This window comes from Pseudophryne corroboree, chromosome 6 (assembly GCF_028390025.1).
Source record: "Pseudophryne corroboree isolate aPseCor3 chromosome 6, aPseCor3.hap2, whole genome shotgun sequence".
Taxonomy (NCBI): Eukaryota; Metazoa; Chordata; class Amphibia; order Anura; family Myobatrachidae; genus Pseudophryne; species Pseudophryne corroboree.
Genome location: NC_086449.1, coordinates 6,933,273 through 6,958,051, shown reverse-complemented (window position 1 = coordinate 6,958,051; position 24,779 = coordinate 6,933,273). Strand labels below are relative to the sequence as shown.

Sequence of the window (24,779 nt, the reverse complement as noted above, 5' to 3'; positions counted from 1 at the left end):
AGGGTCGTTGACTCCTCTGATGGGATAATAGTGTCACACACAGAATACATATAAGTTATAGGGTCAGTGACCCCTCTGATGGGATAATAGTGTCACACACACAGGATACCTATAAGTTATAGGGTCAGTGACCCCTCTGATGGGATAATAGTGTCACACACACAGGATACCTATAAGTTATAGGGTCAGTGTCCCCTCTGATGGGATAATAGTGTAACACACACAGGATACCTATAAGTTATAGGGTCAGTGTCCCCTCTGATGGGATAATAGCGTCACACACACAGGATACCTATAAGTTATAGGGTCAGTGACCCCTCTGATGGGATAATAGTGTCACGCACACACAGGATACCTATAAGTTATAGGGTCAGTGACCCCTCTGATGGGATAATAGCATCACACACACAGGATACCTATAAGTTATAGGATCAGTGATCCCTCTGATGGGATAATAGTGTCACACACACAGGATACCTATAAGTTATAGGGTCAGTGACCCCTCTGATGGAATAATAGCGTCACACACACAAGATACCTATAAGTTATAGGGTCAGTGACCCCTCTGATGGGATAATAGTGTCACACACACAGGATACCTAAAAGTTATAGGGTCAGTGACCCCTCTGATGGGATAATAGTGTCACACACAGAATACCTATAAGTTATAGGGTCAGTGACCCCTCTGATGGGATAATAGTGTCACACACACAGGATACGTATACGTTATAGGGTCAGTGATCCCTCTGATGGGATAATAGCATCACACACACAGGATACCTATAAGTTATAGGGTCGTTGACTCCTCTGATGGGAGAATAGTGTCACACACAGAATACATATAAGTTATAGGGTCAGTGACCCCTCTGATGGGATAATAGCGTCACACACACAGGATACCTATAAGTTATAGGGTCAGTGTCCCCTCTGATGGGATAATAGTGTCACACACACAAGATACCTATAAGTTATAGGGTCAGTGACCCCTCTGATGAGATAACAGTGTCACACACACAGGATACCTATAAGTTATAGGGTCAGTGACCCCTCTGTTGGGATAATAGTGTTACACACAGGATACCTATAAGTTATAGGGTCAGTGACCCCTCTGATGGGATAATAGTGTCACACACACAGGATACCTATAAGTTATAGGGTCACTGACCCCTCTGATGGGATAATAGCGTCACACACACACAGGATACCTATAAGTTATAGGGTCAGTGACCCCTCTGATGGGATAATAGTGTCACACACACAGGATACCTATAAGTTATAGGGTCAGTGACCCCTCTGATGGGATAATAGTGTCACACACACAGGATACCTATAAGTTATAGGGTCAGTGACCCCTCTGATGGGATAATAGCGTCACACACACACAGGATTCCTATAAGTTATAGGGTCGGTGTCCCCTCTAATGGGATAATAGTGTCACACACAGGATACCTATAAGTTATAGGGTCATTGACCCCTCTGATGGGATAATAGTGTCACACACACAGGATTAATATAAGTTATAGGTTCAGTGTCCCCTCTGATGGGATAATAGTGTCACACACACAGGATACCTATAAGTTATAGGGTCAGTGACCCCTCTGATGGGATAATAGTGTCACACACACAGGATACCTATAAGTTATAGGGTCAGTGACCCTCTGATGGGATAATAGTGTCACACACACAGGATACCTATAAGTTATAGGGTCAGTGACCCCTCTGATGGGATAATAGTGTCACGCACACACAGGATACCTATAAGTTATAGGGTCAGCGACCCCTCTGATAGGATAATAGTGTCACACACACAGGATACCTATAAGTTATAGGGTCAGTGACCCCTCTGATGGGATAATAGTGTCACACACACAGGATACCTATAAGTTATAGGGTCAGTGACCCCTCTGATGGGATAATAGTGTCACACACAGGATACCTATAAGTTATAGGGTCAGTGACCCCTCTAATGGGATAATGGTGTCACACACACACAGGATACATAAAAGTTATAGGGTCAGTGACCCCTCTGATGGGATAATAGTGTCACACACACACAGGATACGTATACGTTATAGGGTCAGTGATATAAGTTAAAAGTTTGTTTATAAATTGGTTTTGTTTTTTATTTGTTACCTAGGTCAGTAAGATAAGTCTGGTGGATTTAGCTGGAAGTGAAAGAGCAGATTCCTCTGGTGCAAAAGGAACTCGTCTAAAGGTAAGATCCAATAAGAAAGGTGCAGAGTGACGCAGACAGAAGGGAAGTAAGTGTGTGTGTATTTATGTAGATATAGATGTGTGTGTGTGTGTGTGTGTGTATTTATGTAGATATAGATACGTGTGTGTATTTATGTAGATATAGATACGTGTGTGTGTGTATTTATGTTGATATAGATACGTGTGTGTGTGCGTGTGTGTATATTTATGTAGATATAGATACGTGTGTGTGTGTATTTATGTAGATATAGATACGTGTGTGTATTTATGTTGATATAGGTACGTGTGTGTGTGTGTGTATTTATGTAGATATAGATACGTGTGTGTGTGTGTATTTATGTTGATATAGATACGTGTGTGTGTGTGTTTATGTAGATATAGATACGTGTGTGTGTGTGTGTGTGTGTGTGTGTGTGTGTGTGTGTGTGTGTATTTATGTTGATATAGATACGTGTGTGTGTGTGTGTTTATGTAGATATAGATACGTGTGTGTGTGTGTGTGTGTGTGTGTGTGTGTGTGTGTGTATTTATGTTGATATAGATACGTGTGTGTGTGTGTGTGTGTGTGTTAGTGTACATTGTGATGGCTGGTTCCGGGGGTCCCTCTACTGGAAGTTCATGTATCTACAGGCAGCCCCCCTCCCCCGTGTTATGATATCTTCTAGTTCCTTTGTAAGGATATTAGAGTACAGTATATGTGTCTCTTGACCAGTCTGCGTTTCTTGTTGCAGGAAGGGGCAAATATCAACAAGTCGCTGACTACGCTGGGAAAGGTCATCTCCGCGCTGGCTGAAATGGTGAGGACCGCTGTACCGTGTAGCCTGCGTGCTTGCTGTACTATGGCCGTGTGTCCATCTACAATCATCTCTACAGTTTACTGGTGGAAACAAATTCCACCTTATTACAGATTATGAATATGATAAATCCTCCTTTGCTAAATTCTTTAGCGCAGCTCAAACAGCAGGCGATTGGCTGTGGGCGGTGCTTTCTCTCCACACATTGCGTCACGCGGTGCTCTTCTCGCTGCAGAGCACCGCTATGGGGATGGAGCACTACCCGGTGGGGGGTTATTTTGTTACGCTCTTGCCGATCCAGAGGGTGATGTGTGGTCTCTTCTATGTTGCAATAGTATCTAATTTATTCCAAATTCACATTATAATAAATCCATATTGGATGGACGACGTTATTGGGAATTTATAGATTTTTATTATTTCTCTAACGTCCTAGTGGATGCTGTGGACGCTGGGGACTCCGTAAGGACCATGGGGAATAGACGGGCTCCGCAGGAGACTGGGCACTCTTAAGAAAGATTTAGTACTACTGGTGTGCACTGGCTCCTCCCTCTATGTCCCTCCTCCAGACCTCAGTTAGAATCTGTGCCCGGCCAGAGCTGGGTGCTTTTAGTGGGCTCTCCTGAGCTTGCTAATAAGAAAGTATTTTGTCAGGTTTTTTATTTTCAGAGAGCTTCTGCTGGCAACAGACTCTCTGCTACGAGGGACTGAGGGGAGAGAAGCAAACCTACTAACTGCGGCTAGGTTGCGCTTCTTAGGCTACTGGACACCATTAGCTCCAGAGGGTTCGAACACAGGATCTTAACCTTGGTCGTCCGTTCCCGGAGCCGCGCCGCCGTCCCCCTCGCAGAGCCAGAAGACAGAAGCCGGCAGAAGCAAGAAGACATCGAAATCGGCGGCAGATGACTCCTGTCTTCACATGAGGTAGCGCACAGCACTGCAGCTGTGCGCCATTGCTATCAAAACACTAACCCACACACTCCGGTCACTGTAGGGTGCAGGGCGCAGGGGGGGGCATCCTGGGCAGCAATTAAGTACCTCCTGGCAAAAGCAGCATATATAAAGTTGGACACTGTTATATGCATGAGCCCCCGCCATTAATTTTACACAAAATCGCGGGAGAAGCCCGCCGCTGAGGGGGCGGGGCCTTCTTCCTCAGCACTCGCCAGCGCCATTTTCTCTCCACAGCTCCGCTGAGAGGAAGCTCCCCAGGCTCTCCCCTGCACGATAGAGAGGGTGAAAAAGAGAGGGGGGGCACATAAATTTGGCGTAAAAACAATATATACAGCAGCTACTGGGTTAACACTAAGTTACTGTGTGATTCCTGGGTCATATAGCGCTGGGGTGTGTGCTGGCATACTCTCTCTCTGTCTCTCCAAAGGGCCTTGTGGGGGAACTGTCTTCAAATAGAGCATCCCCTGTGTGTGTGGTGTGTCGGTACGTGTGTGTCGATAGAGATAGAGCAAATATGTGTGAGAGAGGGTGTCTCCGTCGACAACGCCGACACCTGTTTGGATATGTGTAAGTGCTGAGGTGAATTTATTGCACAAAAGATTAGAGAACAGACAGGAAATCTACCCATGTCTGTCCCTGTGTCACAGAGACCTTCAGAGTCTCACAATGCTCACTATCCAAAATAATAAACACTGATATCGACACGGAGTTTGACTCCAGTGTCGACTACGATAATGCAAAGTTACAGCCAAGATGGCTGAAAGGTATTCAATATATGATTATTGTAATAAAAGATGTTTTGCATATCACTGATGACTCATGTCCCTGACACAAGGGTACACATGTTAAGGGGAAGAAAGCTGAGGTAAATTTCCCTCCTCTCATGAGGAAAAAGAGCGGGAATTTCCAGACAAGAGACTGCAGCTTCCCACAAAGAATTCTCAGGCAGTATCCTTTCCCCACTAGGACCAGGATGTGTTGGGAATCTTCCTCTAGGGTGTCCTGTTTGCACAGAAGGTAGCACTAGCTATTCTCAGGTATCCTGCAGATAGCGTGCACATTCTAGTATACTACTCAGACCGGCGATTGTGTCGGCATGGGTTTATAGTGCTGTGGCAGCGTGGACAGGTACCTTATCAGCAGAGATTGAGACCCTAGTATGCATATATATATATATATATATATATATATATATATATATAGATATATAGATATAGATAGATATATATATATATATATATAGATATATATAGATATCAAAAAGAATATACCCTTAATTCGCGCTGTACAAATCAGCTGCACCTCTATAGTAATCACCTTGCTAGTCGGTGACAGAAATAGTGATACAAATACAATACTCAGAGGGCGCTCAATAACATAATTGTTCAAATGAAATCCGAAACCAGCTTGACCTAAATTACGCAATTTAATTTGATATAAATATAATGTCTAAAATATTGTGCAGTAATACATCAATATAATAATTTATACAGTGAATTCATAAAACAATATTTCATAAAACCCAACGCGTTTCGTCCGTTAAGGACTTCATCAGGGGTATGGGTCTTCGCTGGTGTTAATCAAATGGAGAAGAGGAAAGAACAAGAGAGCAAAAAAGAAGAATCAATATAAATCGTCATGATATACAGATATATATTCAATAAGTAACGCTTTCATTGTTTATACAATAGAAGAAAAAAAATGTTTGCAATAACTTTTACATCACAGTTTTTTCCATAGAGAGAGAATACTTAAATTCTTTAGTAGACATTGAAAAAAGAAGATACTCTCCAATAATCAATTTAGGCCTTAATTATCCTAATTGTCTTATTTCCAAAGAAAATAACTACTTACTGTGCAAATAAAACTGCTCTGAGTAGATTATTTCTTCTTTATGATACGGTAATTTATTATCTGTGATTCTAAAAATAAAATATATATTGTTTTGAATGGTACTGAAAGGTTGAAAATAGAATTACATCTAATTAAAATGGATCACTCACTTGGCTGTATCTGGGAATAATCTTCATTAGCGATCAAATACTCCTATATTATAGTCAGTCAATGTTCAATATGTCTAAATAAGAAATTCAACAGTATTACAGGCTGAATGCCTCAAGACATTTAGAATGTTATTGGAATATGTAACCATACTTACTTTCCAATAAAAATTCGCCTGCTGACAGATGGTCTAATCTTAACTGGATGGGCCAGCCTAAGAAATTAATTAGAGATGATAATTGGTATCCAAAGTATTTAATTGGTATAGTTAAATACTGAACTTTATTAGAACTTACTTAAAGTTCAGCACGGTGATAACAAATTGGGTTAAAAAGCTCATCAGAATCCAATAAGATGCATCTTCTGACTGGAATCAAAATAAATTAAAATAAGGACCTAATTGGTGACCAATATAAGCACTTAATACAGAGTCTTAATTATTACTTACAATAAAAATTCTTTAGAGTTCGACAACAAGTAAGTTCTGAGCTCCACAGTGGCCGGTAAGATATAACATCCAACTAGAACTAAATAAATGATATTATACTATAAGCATAATTTGATTTTAACCTATTAAAGAGCATCAGGAGTACTTACAATAAGAGATTCAGGACCTGTGTTGCTGCCTCCTTTCCTGTATATCAAGTGATTTGGAAGAGATTTCTGAGGCCTATTTATACCCCTAGGGAGTTTACATCACTTCCTCCCTCTGTTGATAGGTTAGATCTGATGAGTCAATTATATGACATTTTACCATTAATGAGCCAGTATGAAGCCTATACCTATATATATGGATCAATCTAATTCTACAGATGTTTATGTCTAAAAGGCTAGTGTTCATAAAGCCTAATTAAATCTAATACTACTTCCGCCTTTTATTCCAATTATTTCCACGGTGTACCGTATAATTATCCCCCCCGGTATTAGTTAGGATCAGGGCAGCCTCACTGGGCATTTTTATTGATTCCCCCATTTCTTATTTAATTAAGCCCAGAGAGGAGGATGATCGAGGATAAAAAGATTATCCTCTTCTGTAACGCCGTGCGTTCCACCCGTAACGGCGGTGGAACGCACAGCGTCAGAGTCAAAGCTATGTCGATTTCAGCTTGACGTGTCCTGTAGAATATGCAATGGACAGATGATGCCGACTTAAGAGGCATGTGGAAGGCTGAGGATTGTGTGGAGAAGGGTTCTCGGACCTGGTCTACACAGCTATAGCTGGTAATTCTGATATTTTGCCTTATATTCCTGCACAGCCTAGGAAAGCACGACATTATCAAATGCAGCCTTTCGAATAAAGAAACAAGAAAGTCTGAGGTGCGTCCTTTCTTGCCAGAGGCGGGGGCACAGGAAAGAAGCTACACAACACAGCTATTTCCCAGGAACAGAAGTCCTCCCCGGCCTCTACAAAAATCCACCGCAAGGCGGAGCTAGGCCCGGTGGGGGCACGCCTTCGTCAGTTCAGCCACAAGTGGGTTCACTCCCTGTTAGATCCCTGGGCAATAGATATTGTGTCTCAGGGATACAAGCTGGACTTTGAGAAGATGCCCCCTCACCGACGGCCCTGCCGGCTTCCCCCCACGAGAGGGAAACAGTGTTAACTGCAATTCATAAATTGTATCTTCAACAGGTGGTGGTCAAGGTTCCCCTCCTTCAACAAGGAGGGGGTTATTATTCGACCATGTTGTAGTCCCGAAACCAGACGGTTCGGTCGGACCCATATTGAATTTAAAATCCCTGAACATATACCTGAAAGGGTTCAAGTTCAAGATGGAATCGCTAAGAGCGGTTATTGCAAGCCTGAAAAGGGGAGATTTTATGGTGACTCGGGACATAAAGGATGCATACCTTCATGTCCCCATTTATCCACCTCATCAGGCTTACCTCAGAATTGCGGTACGGGATGGTCATTTACCAATTTCAGACGTTGCCGTTTGGTCTCTCCACGGCCTTGAGAATATTCACCAAGGTAATGGCGGAAATGAGGGTGCTCCTGCGGAAGCAAGGTGTCACTATTATCACGTACTTGGACGATCTCCTCATAAAAGCGAGATCAAGAGAGCAGTTGCTGAACAGCGTATCACTTTCTCTGGAAGTGAAACGGCAACACGGCTGGATTCTATATATTCCAAAGTCGCAGTTGGTTCTTACAGCTCATCTGCCTCTCCTAGGCATGATCCTAGACACAGACCAGAAAAGGGTTTATCTCCCGATAGAGAGCTCAGAAGCTCGTGACACTGGTCAGGAATCTATTAAAATCAAAACAGGTGTCAGTGCATCACTGCACTCGAGTCCTGGGAAGGAGGGTGGCATCATTCGAGGCCATTCCCTTCGGCAGGTTCCATAGGAGGACCTTCCAATGGGACTTACTGGACAAGTGGTCCGGATCACATCTTCGGATGCATCGGTTAATCACCCTATCCCCCAGAGCCAGGGTGTCTCTCCTGTGGTGACTGCAGAGTGCTCACCTTCTCGAAGGTCGCAGATTCGGCATTCAGGACTGGGTCCTGGTGACCACGGATGCAAGCCTCCGAGGGTGGGGGGCAGTCACACAGGGAAGAAATTTCCAAGGGCTGTGGTCAAGGCAGGAGACTTGCCTTCACATCAATATCCTGGAACTAAGGGCCATATACAACGCCCTAAGTCAAGCGGAGACCCTGCTTCGCGACCAACCTGTTCTGATCCAGTCAGACCGCAGTGGCTCATGTAAACCGCCAAGGTGGCACAAGGAGCAGGGTGGCGATGGTAGAAGCCACCAGAATTCTTCGCTGGGCGGAGAATCACGTAAGCGCACTGTCAGCAGTGTTCATTCCGGGAGTGGACAACTGGGAAGCAGACTTCCTCAGCAGGCACGACCTCCACCCGGGAGAGTGGGAACTTCATCAGGAAGTCTTCACGCAGATTGCAAATCGATGGGAACTGCCACAGGTGGACATGATGGCGTCCCGCCTCAACAAAAAGCTAAAAAGGTATTGCGCCAGGTCAAGGGACCCTCAGGCGATAGCTGTGGACGCACTAGTAACACCGTGGGTGTTCCAGTCGGTCTATTTGTTTCCTCCTCTTCCTCTCATACCAAAGGTGCTGAGAATTGTAAGAAAAAGAGGAGTGAGAACAATACTCATTGTTCCGGATTGGCCAAGACGGACTTGGTACCCGGAACTGCAAGAAATGCTCACAGAGGACCCATGGTCTCTGCCTCTCAGACAGGACCTGTTGCAACAAGGGCCCTGTCTGTTTCAAGACTTACCGCGGCTGCGTTTGACGGCATGGCGGTTGAACGCCGGATCCTAGCGGAAAAAGGCATTCCGGATGAAGTTATTCCTACGCTGATAAAGGCTAGGAAGGACGTGACAGCAAAGCATTATCACCGTATATGGCGAAAATATGTTGCTTGGTGTGAGGCCAGGAAGGCCCCTACAGAGGAATCCCACTGGGTCGATTCCTGCACTTCCTACAGTCAGGAGTGACTATGGGCCTAAAATTAGGGTCCATAAAGGTCCAGATTTCGGCCCTATCCATTTTCTTTCAAAAAGAACTGGCTTCACTGCCTGAGGTTCAGACGTTTGTTAAGGGAGTGCTGCATATCCAGCCCCCTTTTGTGCCTCCAGTGGCACCTTGGGATCTTAACGTGGTCTTGGGTTTCCTGAAATCCCACTGGTTTGAGCCACTTAAGACTGTGGCGCTAAAGTATCTCACGTGGAAAGTGGTCATGCTGTTGGCGTGTATCAGAATTGGCGGCTTTGTCACATAAAAGCCCCTATCTGGTTTTCCATATGGACAGGGCAGAATTACGGACTCGTCCGCAATTTCTGCCGAAGGTGGTGTCATCTTTTCATTTGAACCAACCTATTGTGGTGCCTGCGGCTACTAGGGACTTGGAGGATTCCAAGCTGTTTGACGTAGTCCGGGCTTTGACGATTTAGGTAACCAGAACGGCTGGAGTCAGAAAGACTGACTCGCTGTTTATCCTGTATGCATCCAACAAGTTGGGTGCTCCTGCTTCAAAGCAAACCGTTGCCCGCTGGATCTGTAGCACGATTCAGCAGGCTCATTCTGTGGCTGGATTGCCGCATCCAAAATGGTGAAAGCCCATTCCACTAGGAAGGTGGGCTCATCTTGGGCGGCTACCCGAGGGGTCTCGGCATTACAGCTTTGCCGAGCTGCTACTTGGTCAGGTTCAAACACCTTTGCAAAATTCTACAAGTTTGATACCCTGGCTGAGGAGGACCTTGAGTTTGCTCATTCGGTGCTGCAGAGTCATCCGCACTCTCCTGCCCGTTTGGGAGCTTTGGTATAATCCCCATGGTCCTTACGGAGTCCCCAGCATCCACTAGGACGTTAGAGAAAATAAGATTTTACTTACCGGTAAATCTATTTCTCGTAGTCCGTAGTGGATGCTGGGCGCCCGTCCCAAGTGCGGACTTTCTGCAGTACATGTATATAGTTATTGCTTAACTAAAGGGTTATGTTATGTTGGCATCCATTGTTGATGCCCTGTTGTTGTTCATACTGTTAACTGGGTAAGTTTATCACAAGTTATACGGTGTGATTGGTGTGGCTGGTATGAGTCTTACCTTGGGTTCCAAAATCCTTTCCTTGTAATGTCAGCTCTTCCGGGCACAGTTTCCTTAACTGAGGTCTGGAGGAGGGGCATAGAGGGAGGAGCCAGTGCACACCAGATATAGTACCTAATCTTTCTTTTAAGAGTGCCCAGTCTCCTGCGGAGCCCGTCTATTCCCCATGGTCCTTACGGAGTTCCCAGCATCCACTACGGACTACGAGAAATAGATTTACCGGTGAGTAAAATCTTATTTTTTTTTGTATCTCTGTGATTGAACAAAAACATCACAAACGTAAATGAGAAACCGGACGGGGTGTATTAGAAGTGACGCCCTGTTTTCTGTGTTCTAATGATATTAATCCCGGCTGCGTCCCATGCTATATGCTGATTATCCCCGTATGCCTGACCGGTGTGTAAATATAACATTATTAGGAACAAGCCTTTCTCACCTCTCTCTCTCCCTAATGCTGCATGCCGCAAAGCAGAGACATCTGCGCTCCCACAGCTGTAAGTATCTCCAGGGTCACGCCCTATAATGTCCTAGCGTGAGAGGCCGGGACACCCCACCGCTGGTTCCCACCGATTAATTTTACGTTTTTCTGGGATTTTCTCTTTTGCAGCAATCCAAGAAGAAAAAATCGGACTTCATTCCGTACCGGGACTCTGCTCTTACCTGGCTCCTGAAGGAGAATTTAGGTGAGTTTTACCCCAGGGGTTTCTAGATGGTGTCGGAGTTTTGGTGTAATATATTTTTTGCACATTAAAAGAAATAAACTTTTTACCACATTAGGAAAAGCTGCAGTCACCAACCACTGTTTATGTCCATCAGTATTCTGATACCAGAGTCCGGGGTGTGCAGCCTCCAATCAGGCATGTGGTGTATAGATCACACTCGGCAGAAAGGGTCGTCGCTCACCGGTCTTTTATTTATTGTTCTACGTGACTGACGGTGAAATGCGTCTTTGTTGTAGGCGGGAACTCGCGCACCGCCATGATCGCAGCGCTCAGCCCAGCCGACATGAACTACGAGGAGACGCTAAGCACACTCCGGTATGAGTCAAAATCTGTATGGCGGAGGGGAAGGTAAAGGGACAATACTCCTGACGTAGAATGCGGAGCTGTGTGGCGGAGGGGATGGTAAAGGGATAGTACTCCTGACGTAGAATGCGGAGCTGTGTGATGGAGGGGATGGTGAAGGGATAATACTCCTGACGTAGAATGCGGAGCTGTGTGATGGGCGGGATGGTGAAGGGATAATACTCCTGACGTAGAATGCGGAGCTGTGTGACGGAGGGGATGGTAAAGGGATAATACTCCTGACGTAGAATGCGGAGCTGTGTGACGGAGGGGATGGTAAAGGGACAATACTCCTGACGTAGAATGCGGAGCTGTGTGGCGGAGGGGATGGTAAAGGGATAATACTCCTGACGTAGAATGCGCAGAGCTGTGTGACGGAGGGGAAGGTAAAGGGACAATACTCCTGACGTAGAATGCGGAGCTGTGTGGCGGAGGGGATGGTAAAGGGATAATACTCCTGACGTAGAATGCGGAGCTGTGTGGCGGAGGAGATGGTAAAGGGATAATACTCCTGACGTAGAATGCGGAGCTGTGTGATGGGCGGGATGGTGAAGGGATAATACGCCTGATGTAGAATGCGGAGCTGTGTGACATAGGGGATGGTAAAGGGATAATACTCCTGACGTAGAATGCGGAGCTGTGGGGATGGTAAAGGGATAATACTCCTGATGTAGAATGCGGATCTGTGTGACATAGGGGATGGTAAAGGGTAATACTGATGTAGAATGCGGAGCTGTGTGGGGATGGTAAAGGGATAATACTCCTGACATAGAATGCGGAGCTGTGTGACTTAGAGGATGGTAAAGGGTAATACTGACGTAGAATGCGGAGCTGTGTAGGGATGGTAAAGGGATAATACTCCTGATGTAGAATGCGGAGCTGTGTGATGGAGGGGATGGTAAAGGGATAATACTCCTGACATAGAATGCGGAGCTGTGTGAGGGAGGGGATGGTAAAGGGATAATACTCCTGACGTAGAATGCGGAGCTGTGTGATGGAGGGGATGGTAAAGGGATAATACTCCTGATAAAGAATGCGGAGCTGTGTGACGGAGGGGATGGTAAAGGGGTAATACTCCTGATGTAGAATGCGGGGCTGTGTGATGGAGGGGATGGTTAAGGGATAATGCTGACGTAGAATGCGGAGCTGTGTGACGGAGGGGATGGTAAAGGGATAATACTCCTGACGTAGAATGTGGAGCTGTGTGTGGGAGGGGATGGTAAAGGGATAATACTGACGTAGAATGCGGAGCTGTGTGACGGAGGGGATGGTAAAGGGATAATACTCCTGATGTAGAATGTGGAGCTGTGTGACGTAGGGGATGGTAAAGGGTAATACTGATGTAGAATGCGGAGCTGTGTGGGGATGGTAAAGGGATAATACTCCTGACATAGAATGCGGAGCTGTGTGACGTAGAGGATGGTAAAGGGTAATACTGACGTAGAATGCGGAGCTGTGTAGGGATGGTAAAGGGATAATACTCCTGATGTAGAATGCGGAGCTGTGTGACGGAGGGGATGGTATAGGGATAATACTCCTGGCATAGAATGCGGAGCTGTGTGACGGAGGGGATGGTAAAGGGTAATACTGACGTAGAATGCGGAGTTGTGTGACAGAGGGGACTGTAAAGGGGTAATACTCCTGACATAGAATGCGGAGCTGTGTGATGAAGGGGATGGTAAAGGGATAATACTCCTGACGTAGAATACGGAGCTGTTGTATGGAGGGGATGGTAAAGGGATAATACTCCTGATGTAGAATGCGGAGCTGTGTGACGGAGGGGATGGTAAAGGGATAATACTCCTGACATAGAATGCGGAGCTGTGTGATGGAGGGGATGGTTAAGGGATAATGCTGACGTAGAATGCGGAGCTGTGTGACGGAGGGGATGGTAAAGGGATAATACTCCTGACGTAGAATGCGGAGCTGTGTGTGGGAGGGGATGGTAAAGGGATAATACTGACGTAGAATGCGGAGCTGTGTGACGGAGGGGATGGTAAAGGGATAATACTCCTGATGTAGAATGTGGAGCTGTGTGACGTAGGGGATGGTAAAGGGTAATACTGATGTAGAATGCGGAGCTGTGTGGGGATGGTAAAGGGATAATACTCCTGACATAGAATGCGGAGCTGTGTGACATAGAGGATGGTAAAGGGTAATACTGACGTAGAATGCGGAGCTGTGTAGGGATGGTAAAGGGATAATACTCCTGATGTAGAATGCGGAGCTGTGTGACGGAGGGGATGGTATAGGGATAATACTCCTGGCATAGAATGCGGAGCTGTGTGACGGAGGGGATGGTAAAGGGTAATACTGACGTAGAATGCGGAGTTGTGTGACAGAGGGGACTGTAAAGGGGTAATACTCCTGACATAGAATGCGGAGCTGTGTGATGGAGGGGATGGTAAAGGGATAATACTCCTGACGTAGAATACGGAGCTGTTGTATGGAGGGGATGGTAAAGGGATAATACTCCTGATGTAGAATGCGGAGCTGTGTGACGGAGGGGATGGTAAAGGGATAATACTCCTGACATAGAATGCGGAGCTGTGTGATGGAGGGGATGGTAAAGGGATAATACTCCTGACGTAGAATACGGAGCTGTTGTATGGAGGGGATGGTAAAGGGATAATACTCCTGATGTAGAATGCGGAGCTGTGTGACGGAGGGGATGGTAAAGGGATAATACTCCTGACGTAGAATGCGGAGCTGTGTGATGGAGGGGATGGTAAAGGGGTAATACTCGTGATGTAGAATGCGGAGCTGTGTGATGGAGGGGATGATAAAGGGATAATACTCCGGACGTAGAATGCAGAGCTGTGTGACGTAGGGGATGGTAAAGGGATAATACTCCTGACGTAGAATGCGGAGCTGTGTGGGGATGGTAAAGGGTTAATACTCATGACGTAGAATGCGGAGCTGTGTGACGGAGGGGATGGTAAAGGGGTAATACTCCTGACATAGAATGCGGAGCTGTGTGATGGAGGGGATGGTAAAGGGATAATACTCCTGATGTAGAATGCGGAGCTGTGTGATGGAGGGGATGGTAAAGGGATAATACTCCTGATGTAGAATGCGGAGCTGTGTGACGGAGGGGATGGTATAGGGATAATACTCCTGGCATAGAATGCGGAGCTGTGTGACGGAGGGGATGGTAAAGGGTAATACTGACGTAGAATGCGGAGTTGTGTGACAGAGGGGACGGTAAAGGGGTAATACTCCTGACATAGAATGCGGAGCTGTGTGATGGAGGGGAAGGTAAAGGGATAATACTCCTGACGTAGAATACGGAGCTGTTGTATGGAGGGGATGGTAAAGGGATAATACTCCTGATGTAGAATGCGGAGCTGTGTGACGGAGGGGATGGTAAAGGGATAATACTCCTGATGTAGAATGTGGAGCTGTTGGATGGAGGGGATGGTAAAGGGATAATACTCCTGACGTAGAATGCGGAGCTGTGTGGGGATGGTAAAGGGGTAATACTCATGACGTAGAATGCGGAGCTGTGTGATGGAGGGGATGTAAAGGGTTAATACTCATGACGTAGAATGCGGAGCTGTGTGACGGAGGGGATGGTAAAGGGGTAATACTCCTGACATAGAATGCGGAGCTGTGTGATGGAAGGGATGGTAAAGGGATAATACTCCTGATGTAGAATGCGGAGCTGTGTGATGGAGGGGATGGTAAAGGGATAATACTCCTGATGTAGAATGCGGAGCTGTGTGACGGAGGGGATGGTAAAGGGATAATACTCCTGATGTAGAATGCGGAGCTGTGTGACGGAGGGGATGGTAAAGGGATAATACTCCTGACGTAGAATGCGGAGCTGTGTGGGGATGGTAAAGGGGTAATACTCATGACGTAGAATGCGGAGCTGTGTGATGGAGGGGATGGTAAAGGGGTAATACTCCTGATGTAGAATGCGGGGCTGTGTGACGGAGAGGATGGTAAAGGGATAATACTACTGATGTAGAATGCGGAGCTGTGTGACGGAGGGGATGGTAAAGGGATAATACTGACGTAGAATGTGGAGCTGTGTGACGGAGGGGATGGTAAAGGGATAATACTCCTGACGTATCTGGGTCAGTATGCTGTAGCAAGGCAGTTATGCGGGATATCCCCATCACACAGCTTCCATGCAGGGACAGAGCAGATAGACCTGACTGCTGCGTCTATTCCAGGTACGCTGACCGTGCGAAGCAGATAAAGTGTAACGCTGTCATTAACGAGGATCCCAACGCTAGATTAATCCGAGAACTGAAAGAGGAAGTGGCCAGACTGAGGCAGCTCCTGTACAGCCAGGGCCTGGCAGGTGAGTGCCGGCAGAATGGAAAGGGCGGATGTTCCTTGACTGGGGGTGGCATGACGGGGAGCGTTTCCTGTCTGGTGGGTGAGAGGGGGTAGTAGAAGGGTATATAATCTCTTGCTGGTGGGTGGAATGGTGGGGAACATTCCTTGGCCTGGAGGGTGAGTGCTGGTGGTATATTGGTAGATGGTCCCTGGCTGGTGGGTGGAGTGGTGGGAACATTCCCTGGCCTGGATGGTGAGTGCTGGTAACATATTGGTAGATGGTCCCTGGCTGGTGGGTGGAGTAGTGGGAACATTCCTTGGTCTGGATGGTGAGTGCTGGTAGTATATTGGTAGATGGTCCCTCGCTGGTGGGTGGAGTGGTGGGATCATTCCCTGGCCTGGATGGTTAGTGCTGGTAGCATATTGGTAGATGGTCCCTGGCTGGTGGGTGGAGTAGTGGGAACATTCCTTGGTCTGGATGGCGAGTGGTGGTAGCATATTGGTAGATGGTCCCTGGCTGGTGGGTGGAGTAGTGGGAACATTCCTTGGTCTGGATGGTGAGTGCTGGTAGTATATTGGTAGATGGTCCCTGGCTGGTGGGTGGAATGGTGGGATCGTTCCTTATCCTGGAGGGTGAGAGGTGGTAGTATATTGGTAGATGGTCCCTGGCTGGTGGGTGGTTCCCTGGCCTGGATAGTGAGTGCTGGTACTATGTGGCTAGATGTAAGCGAGCATGGTAAGTAAGTGGACTTTCCTCTCGGTGGCTGAGAGCCAGTAGAATAGATGTTCATTCCTTCTGCTACGTTCTTCCATCAGTTTCTTTTCTTTTCTTTTTTCTATCCATTTTGACAGACCTTGCTTTAGATGACGGCATATCTGTGCCCAATTCCCTTCCACCATCTTCTGTGCCCGTCTCCCCACCACCTGAGCCGGGATCCCCTCCTCCTCCTCCTCTGTCCCCTCCCATCATGAATGGCCAGTCAGAGCCCTTCCCCGAGGATGCAGATGAGACTGAGATCTGTACAGAGGAAGCCATGGAGAGGCTCCAGGAGACGGAGAAAATCATTGCAGAGCTCAACGAGACCTGGGAGGAGAAGCTGCGGAAGACGGAGACCATCAGGATGGAGAGGTAGGTGGAGGACGGGGAGAGCTGCGTAGTGACCAGAACGGATGAGAGACTGATCAGGAATCTGCCTTGTTCTAGGGAATCTCTGCTGGCAGAAATGGGTGTTGCTGTACGAGAAGACGGAGGAACGGTGGGAGTCTTTTCACCCAAAAAGGTGAGTTCTTAGTACATAAGGCAGTCACAGCCGTTACCTGTGTGTTTCTCTGTGATGTATATAGGAGGATTGGTCTCATAATACCTGTGTTCTGTACAGATCCCTCATCTGGTCAATCTAAATGAAGATCCGCTCATGTCGGAGTGTCTCCTGTATCACATAAAGGAGGGCGTGACGAGGTCAGAGTATTTTCCTTTCCCTGTTACATCTCATCACTTGTCTGCCTTGGTGTCACTGAGGACCTCCCTCCACCCTTCCCTCTCCTTCTATGTGGCCTCCCAATGCCTCTCGTTGTTAGACCTCTTCCTCACTCAGATCTTGACCTTCTTGTGTGTGTGTGTGTGTGTGTGTGTGTCTCTCTCTCTCTCTCTCTCATATTTCGGCCTCCTCCGGTCTTTGTCTGATCTCCTCCTCCGGTCTCTCTCTCTCTCTCTCTCAGCATGGCCTTCTCGGTCTCTGTCTCACTCTGCGTTCTCTGCTCTCGGCCTCCTGTGGTCTCTCTCCCCTTCTCCCTCTCCCCCTCTCCCCCTCTCTCTCTCTCCCTCTCTCTCTCTCTCTCTCTCTCTCTCTCTCTCTCTCTCTCTCTCTCTCTCTCTCTCTCTCTCTTCTGCTACCTCTGGTCTGTCTGTCCCTCTCTGTCTGATCTGAGCCTCCCTGTCTTCTTCATCATCGTCTTCATCTCGGCCTCCTCTGGTCGGTCTCTCTCTCTCTCGCTCTCTCATTTCGGCCTCCTCTGGTCTTTGTCTGATCATCTCCTCCGGTCTCTCTCTCTCTCTCTCTCAGCATTGCCTTCTCGGTCTCTCTCTCACTCTGCGTTCTCTGCTCCCAGCCTCCTGTGGTCTCTCTCCCCTTCTCTCTCTCTCTCTCTCTCTCTCTCTCTCTCTCTCTCCCCCTCCCTCCCTCCCTCCCTCCCTCTGTGTTATCTGCTACCTCTGGTCTGTCTGTCTGTCCCCCTCTGTCTGATCTGAGCCTCCTCGTCTTCTCCATCATCTTCTTCTCCTTCGTCTTCATCTCGGCCTCCTCTGGTCTCTCTCTCTCTCTCTCTCTCTCTCTCACACCTCCTCGTGCCTCAGTTTTTCAGAATGACTGGTTCACCACTTAGTTACTTGTACAGTACCTATGAGGATAGATTTGGTGTTTTATAGTTTAGTTTAGGTATATGTTTATATATGTAGGCGTGTACCATGGATACCCATCAGGACTGAACTGGTGGTTCTGTCCCCGCCTTATCCCTCAGCGATGAGTGGTCTGTCTACTGTGCCTCTGGGTTGAGTCCACTAGTAATTCTGCCCAGCTCTCTGTGCTGATGGCTTCTCTGGCTGCGAGGCCTCTTCTGCTTTTCCCTCTCTCTGTCTCTGCTGCTTCTGTTACTGCCCGTACGTCCCTTCTGTCCTTTGTACAACGCTCGTGGTTCCCTCCTGGTCTTGGCGCTCCCGCGGCTCATGCAGTTGTGACTTTCTTGCAGGGTTGGTCAGGTGGACGTCGACATAAAGCTAACGGGACAGTTCATCAGGGAACAGCACTGCTTATTTCACTGCAACACCAACGTTAACGGAGAAGGTGCGCATAACCGAGAGATACACGCTTGGGCCTTGGTGTCCGTGTGCTCTCTAACCGTGTCTCCTGCTTTTTCCTCTGCAGTGATTGTCACCTTGGAGTCTTGCGAGGGGGCAGAGACCTATGTCAACGGGAAGCAAGTTACCGACCTCTTGGTTTTAAAATCAGGTTGGTGACGCCATAGGGAGCTTTCGGCTTGTCCCTCCGCTCCGTGGGGGGTTACACAGAATGGGGCTACACCACCAGTGTCTCTGGTTCTCTGCAGGTAACAGAATCGTTATGGGAAAGAACCACGTTTTCCGCTTCAATCACCCTGAGCAGGCGCGCCTGGAGCGGGAGAGGAGCACAGCGGCGGCTGAGAACCAGGCGGAGCCCGTGGACTGGAACTTTGCACAGCGGGAGCTGCTGGAGAAGCAGGGCATCGATATCAAGCTGGAGATGGAGAAGCGGTAAGTCTGGCGCCGCGTAATTACACTACAGTTACTTACTTCTCCGTACACCGTGTCCACCGCTGCTGTAATAAATATCTAGCCGTCACCAGATCATGTATGATCACTGCGTAGGTTAGTCGTCGTCGTTGCTCCATCTAATGGGTGGTTCTTGTTTCACCCGCTCAGGCTACAAGATCTGGAGTTCCAGTATAAGCGAGAGAAAGAGGAAGCGGACCTGACCCTGGAACAGCAGAGACTGGTATGATGCCCCGCTCCTACAGTACAGATGTGCTTGCCGGAGAGCTTCTGTGCCACGCGCTTATCTCAATCTCCTCCCTTTTTCTCACGATAGTACGGCGACTCGGACAGCGGAGACGACTCCGACAAACGGTCCTGCGAGGAAAGCTGGCGCCTCATTTCCTCGCTGCGGGAGAAGGTCCCAGCGGGCCGGGTGCAGTGCATCGTGAGGCGCTGCGGGCTGCCTAGCAGCGGTAAGAGGCGGGAGCCCATCAGGGTCTACCAGATTCCCCAGCGCCGGCGGCTAACTAAAGACCCGCGGTGGCTGACTCTGGCGGATTTAAAAATGCAGGCGGTGAAGGAAATCTGCTACGAAGTTGCGCTGAACGACTTCAAGCACAGCCGGCAGGAGATCGAGGCCATGTCGGTCATCAAGATGAAGGAGCTGTGCCGGACCTACGGCAAGCGCGACGGCAACGAGAAGGAGTGGGTGAAAGCGGTGGCTCGTGACGTGTGGGACACGGTCGGGGTCGGAGAAGAGGATGACGGTAAAGGCGGAGTACAGGATTTGAAGGCGCACATAGACAAGCTGACTGACATACTGCAGGAGGTGAAACTGGAGAACAACATGAAGGACGAGGAGATCCGGGCCTTACGGGATAGGATGATGAAGATGGAGCGTGTTATGCCGGTGACACAGGTGGGAGGTCCTGCGATACGGCTATCGTTATCCCGATTTTATTTTTTCCTGCGGTTTTATTGTGGTTTACGTTCATATTACTATAATTGTATATCTCCTAACGTTGCGTCATGACACTTGTAGGCCAGTGCGTTGCTGTAGAGTTGTTTTTCCATTTGGAGAGTTTTATTGGGTTTCCCCAAGAAGTGTTGCTATAAAGCATGGGTCTTCAACCTTCGGCCCTCCAGCTGTTGTGGAACTACACATCCCAGCATGCCCTGCTTCCGTTCTAGCATGCCGTAATAGCAACTGTGGCAGGGCATACTGGGATGTGTAGTTCCACAGCAGCTGGGGGGCCGCAGGTTGGAGACCCATGCCCAAAGTCTGATAGGTGCAGCTTACTGGCTTGGGGGGCTTCTTCTGAGACCCCCACACCGTGCGGTTGGTTCCAGTCTGCCCCTTATACTGAAGAGACCAATGCAGATCTGCGTTTCTCTCCTATAGAGTTCTGCCATGTGTTGCGCTGTAACGCACTCCTCTTAACGCGTGCTCCTTCTCTCCCTAGGATGACGCGGCTGATGATTATTCAGATGAACAGTCTTTCTCCTGGTGCTTGAATGATAATGAACCCTTGAATAACGAGCGGGATGAAGATTCTCCCGACCATTCCCCGAAGGAGGAGCAGCGCGTGACGCAGCTTATGGAGGGTGACCCGACCTTCCGGCGGGGAAGGATGCGTTGGATAAAGCAGGAACAGACCAAGATCCAGAATCTACAGCAACAGCAGATAACTCGCTGCCTCCGGCGGCCCCCCGGCACTGGAAAATTCATCCCACCACTGGACTGCAAGCTCCGCTTCCCCTTCAAGAGCAATCCACAGCACCGCTTCTCCTGGGCGCCGGGGGCTACTTACGTGGTAGAAGAAGTGTCTTGTCCCTGGACAGTGGAAAGAAGGGGCGGGGAAGACGATGGCGACCGACGGAACGGGCCCCCGCAAAGGCGACAGGGGGAGAATGACCATCCCAGGCAGAGAAGAAACTCTCTGGATGGGGGTTCCAACAGGGGGAGGAGAACCAATCATCGCCACAACCGAGACGAAGGTCAAAAGCCTGGGAGAAGATCGCAAGGCAGGGAAGGCCATGGTCAGCAAAAACCTCACCAGTCTTCCCCGCAGGAGAGGCCCTACAAGTACCACCCATATACCGCCCCTCCGCGAATGCGTCGGCAGAACTCCGCCCCAGACCTGTGCGACAGGGAGACGCAAGTATGAAGATGGAATGCTCGTGCGTCAGTAGGAATGAGCGCGGTCGGGACAGAGGAAACCAGTAGGTTGAGAGAGGGTACGAGAATGTGGACACATGAAGGACGAAGAATCGGTTACTACAGTAGAAGAGTTCTGAAGGTTATCTGGTGGGATGTGATGAGGTTTATTCTGAACATTTTGATGCGTATGGTTTCATTTTACTCCTATTATTTTGTTTTGTTTTTTTTGTTTATGATATTTTTATGTTTTTTTGTTCCTGTTTTTACTTTTGGACGTTGAGAAATTGGTCCATTGACAAAACCAGCTGCTATCTGAGGACCACAACACTACAGGAGATCACTGTCACCCGCCTGGGGCGTATGGTTTCCTATCTGGCCTACAAGCCCCGGGGTGTATATATTTACACCCTGCAACCTGAGATTACTGTACGCACAGAACGTATACTCTGTGTATGGGATATACGATTATCTGTGTGTGTGTATATATGTGTTTATAATTGTGTGTGTGTACAGAGGTGTATTTATAAGGACGTGAGATAGATATACCTACCTACACACACAGGTATTTGTATAACTGCATATATATATGTATACACCGGTGTGTGTGTGTGTGTGTGTGTATATGTACATTGGGTGTCACACTGAAGAGGCTTCTGAGCTATAGGCAATGTCCGTTCCGGGCCCCGCTGTCGTGTCTCCGCCGCTGTTCTGGGTGGAGATCACTTGCACTCATTGAGTAGATACTTATAACCCCTTACCTGTGAGTGGCCAATGCTTCGTGCTGACGATATGTCTGCTGCGATGCTTCTACAGGGTCCTAAGGCCCTCAGTCTATAATGAGCGTTGCTGCTGAGCCCCTAGCGATAGCGTTCTGAAGTCTTTTCTCCTTCCCCCATATCTTTCCGTGATCCCGGAACCTTTTTGCTTTCTCCTTACGGCATTACTTTGACACTAGCAGCGTGTACGGACTTGCACTGCCAGCGTGGAACACTTATATAGGACTATTTATCTTTTGCCTTATGTTCTCAGTGTGGGGATGATGTGTAATCACTGTCGGTGGTAAGGGAGCGTTTCCTTACCGTCTGCTCTCTTACGCTTACATTCATTGTCGCACTACAACGTGGGTTATGAAGAGAGGATTCCATGAAGGTGTGTACAGATGGGGACACGGTACAGCTGCGGCTCATACGTGGCTGGGCTGGATCGTGAGTGCCGTGTTAGCTGGCCCCCGGCTGTCTTCCTATCACTGAAGAAAATAAACTGCCCATTGCTGCACTGTGTGTCATTCTTGTGTCTTGTAGAAGTGTCTTCTCATCATGTGGCTGTAGGGTAACGTTATACTGGGCGCTGCGTCATGGGGTGTTAAAATAGGTGGAGATCAGTCTGTCCCTCCCCCTGCAGGGTGACAGGAGGGGGCTATGAGACTGTGCATCCCGCAGCAGGGTGACACAGAAGGGAGCTATGAGCCTGTCCCTCCCCCTGCAGGGTCACAGACACAAGGATGCTTTGAGCCTGCCCCTGCAGGGTGACAGAAGGGACGTGTGAGCCTGTCCCTCCCCTTGCAGGGTGACACAGACAGAAGGGAGCTATGAGCCTGTCCCTCCCCCTGCAGGGTGACAGAAGGGAGAGAGAGAATATCACCACTGGCTTATCCATCAGGTTGGCAGAAGAATGCAGGTGGATAATAAGAGTTCTAGTAAAACTTACCTTTGTTAACTCTTTCTTTGAGGTCTGTGGGATCCACAGGGATGACCTTGGGGGTATGATGGTGGAGACCAGGATCAGGTACTGAACAGTTAAGCCTGTAAGCTCCCAATATGCACTGGTCCTTCTCCCTCATACCCCGCCCACAGCTCAGGCACCTCAGTTTTCTCCGGCTGGGTCCACAGGATAACATTGGGATATGCTTGAGCGTCAGCGGATTGGCACCAAATCGATCACGAGCTTTGTGGCCTCCCAGGATGCACCGGGCTCGTCCATATAATCCCGCCCACCGACTCGGTCAAATCAGTTTTTTGTTTGGTGCGGCAAGAGTCGGACCATGGTCACAGGGCTGCTGTGTCGGGCAGCCCTAAGAGCTTTTTTTGATTTATTTTTATAGTCTTACCTTTTTTTGAGTGATCTTTCCTAACAGCGTCTTACACGCATATTGGAAAGAGTCGCTCCAACAACTCTCCGCCGGGTCGCAACAACGCTTACCCACGGTACAAGTGCTGTCTCGACGGGCGTCTGTGTCGGATGTTAATAGCAGGTCCAGCAGACGTTACCAAGCTGTGGCCGGAGCACGGGGAGAAGGTAAGGCATCGGTTCCGCTTAGAAAGGGAATACGGACACAGCCGCACTGATTTGGGAGGAGACTACCAAACAGTAGCTGGCGCGCCAACACCACGGGTGCTCTAGCGCTAGGCTTTAGGGATCAGAAGGCGCCAGGAATAGTTTGAGGCTGCGATCCCTAAGGTTGATGTCAGCAGTGGGGAGTCAGATGCTCTCCTGGTCGCCCCTCCCCCCAGTTCATGACCAGTTTCTGAGCGTCTCCCGCCATGAACTGATTGCCTCACTTCCGTCTCAGACGTTACCACAAGTGAACTCGGTCGCACCGTGGCACTGCATCTGTATACACTAAAGTTTGACCACTAAGAGACTGGGTCGCAGACACGAGCGTCTGCATGCACTAACGTTCGCTGAGCGTCTGTGTCCAATAAAAATACTGGAGCGGCAGTGTACACTAGTAGCGTCTGGATCCACTCAGCGGTTTGCTAACGTATTGATCGATCCTGGAAGTGGGGGTGAGTCTCTCTGTATCCCACTCTACAGAGTTAGGGTTATACAGCACTAAAATTCTATCTACTATGTTAGTATGAATAGTTAAGTTTAGTGCCTATTGCATATGAGTTTTTGTACAATGCTGTAGTTTTCTCCGCAATTGCGTCTGAATACATTAAAATAACTGTATAGTACAGGAAACAGTAAATGTACGCCTACATACTTAAAATGTGTTTGTAGTTGATATTATTAGTCATATGAGCATATTATCATGTGGCTGACTGCTAGTGTGATTGCTGTCTTTATATATGTTTGTCAGTGTTTCTTTCTCTAACGTCCTAGAGGATGCTGGGGACTCCGTAAGGACCATGGGGAATGGACGGGCTCTGCAGGAGATAGGGCACTTTAAGAAAGACTTTAGGATTCTGGGTGTGCACTGGCTCCTCCCTCTATGCCCCTCCTCCAGACCTCAGTTTTAGACTGTGCCCAGAGGAGAATGGGTGCACTGCAGGGAGCTCTCCTGAGCTTCCTGCTTAGAAAGCATTTTTGTTTGGATTTTTTCTCTTTTACAGGGAGCACTGCTGGCAACAGGCTCCCTGCATCGAGGGACTGAGGAGAGAGGGGCAGACCTACTTAAATGTTAGGCTCTGCTTCCTCGGCTACTGGACACCATTGGCTCCA

The 24,779-nt window shown here is 48.2% G+C and overlaps 1 protein-coding gene across 1 annotated transcript in view; it reads left to right on the top strand.

Moving 5' to 3' along the window:
* Positions 1-22,610, top strand: part of LOC134935884 (kinesin-like protein KIF1C) — a 94,150-nt gene extending 71,540 nt beyond the window's left edge. The window contains exons 9-22 of the mRNA XM_063930733.1: positions 2,138-2,215; positions 2,946-3,011; positions 11,142-11,217; positions 11,493-11,571; positions 15,780-15,910; positions 16,741-17,017; positions 17,093-17,168; positions 17,268-17,347; positions 18,634-18,728; positions 18,810-18,893; positions 18,991-19,174; positions 19,343-19,415; positions 19,509-20,093; positions 20,638-22,610. Of these exons, the coding sequence (XP_063786803.1) occupies positions 2,138-2,215; positions 2,946-3,011; positions 11,142-11,217; positions 11,493-11,571; positions 15,780-15,910; positions 16,741-17,017; positions 17,093-17,168; positions 17,268-17,347; positions 18,634-18,728; positions 18,810-18,893; positions 18,991-19,174; positions 19,343-19,415; positions 19,509-20,093; positions 20,638-21,342 (2,589 nt within the window). The 3' untranslated portion in view covers positions 21,343-22,610. The remainder of the gene's footprint in view (positions 1-2,137; positions 2,216-2,945; positions 3,012-11,141; positions 11,218-11,492; positions 11,572-15,779; positions 15,911-16,740; positions 17,018-17,092; positions 17,169-17,267; positions 17,348-18,633; positions 18,729-18,809; positions 18,894-18,990; positions 19,175-19,342; positions 19,416-19,508; positions 20,094-20,637) is intronic.
* The last annotated feature ends 2,169 nt before the right edge of the window (positions 22,611-24,779 follow it).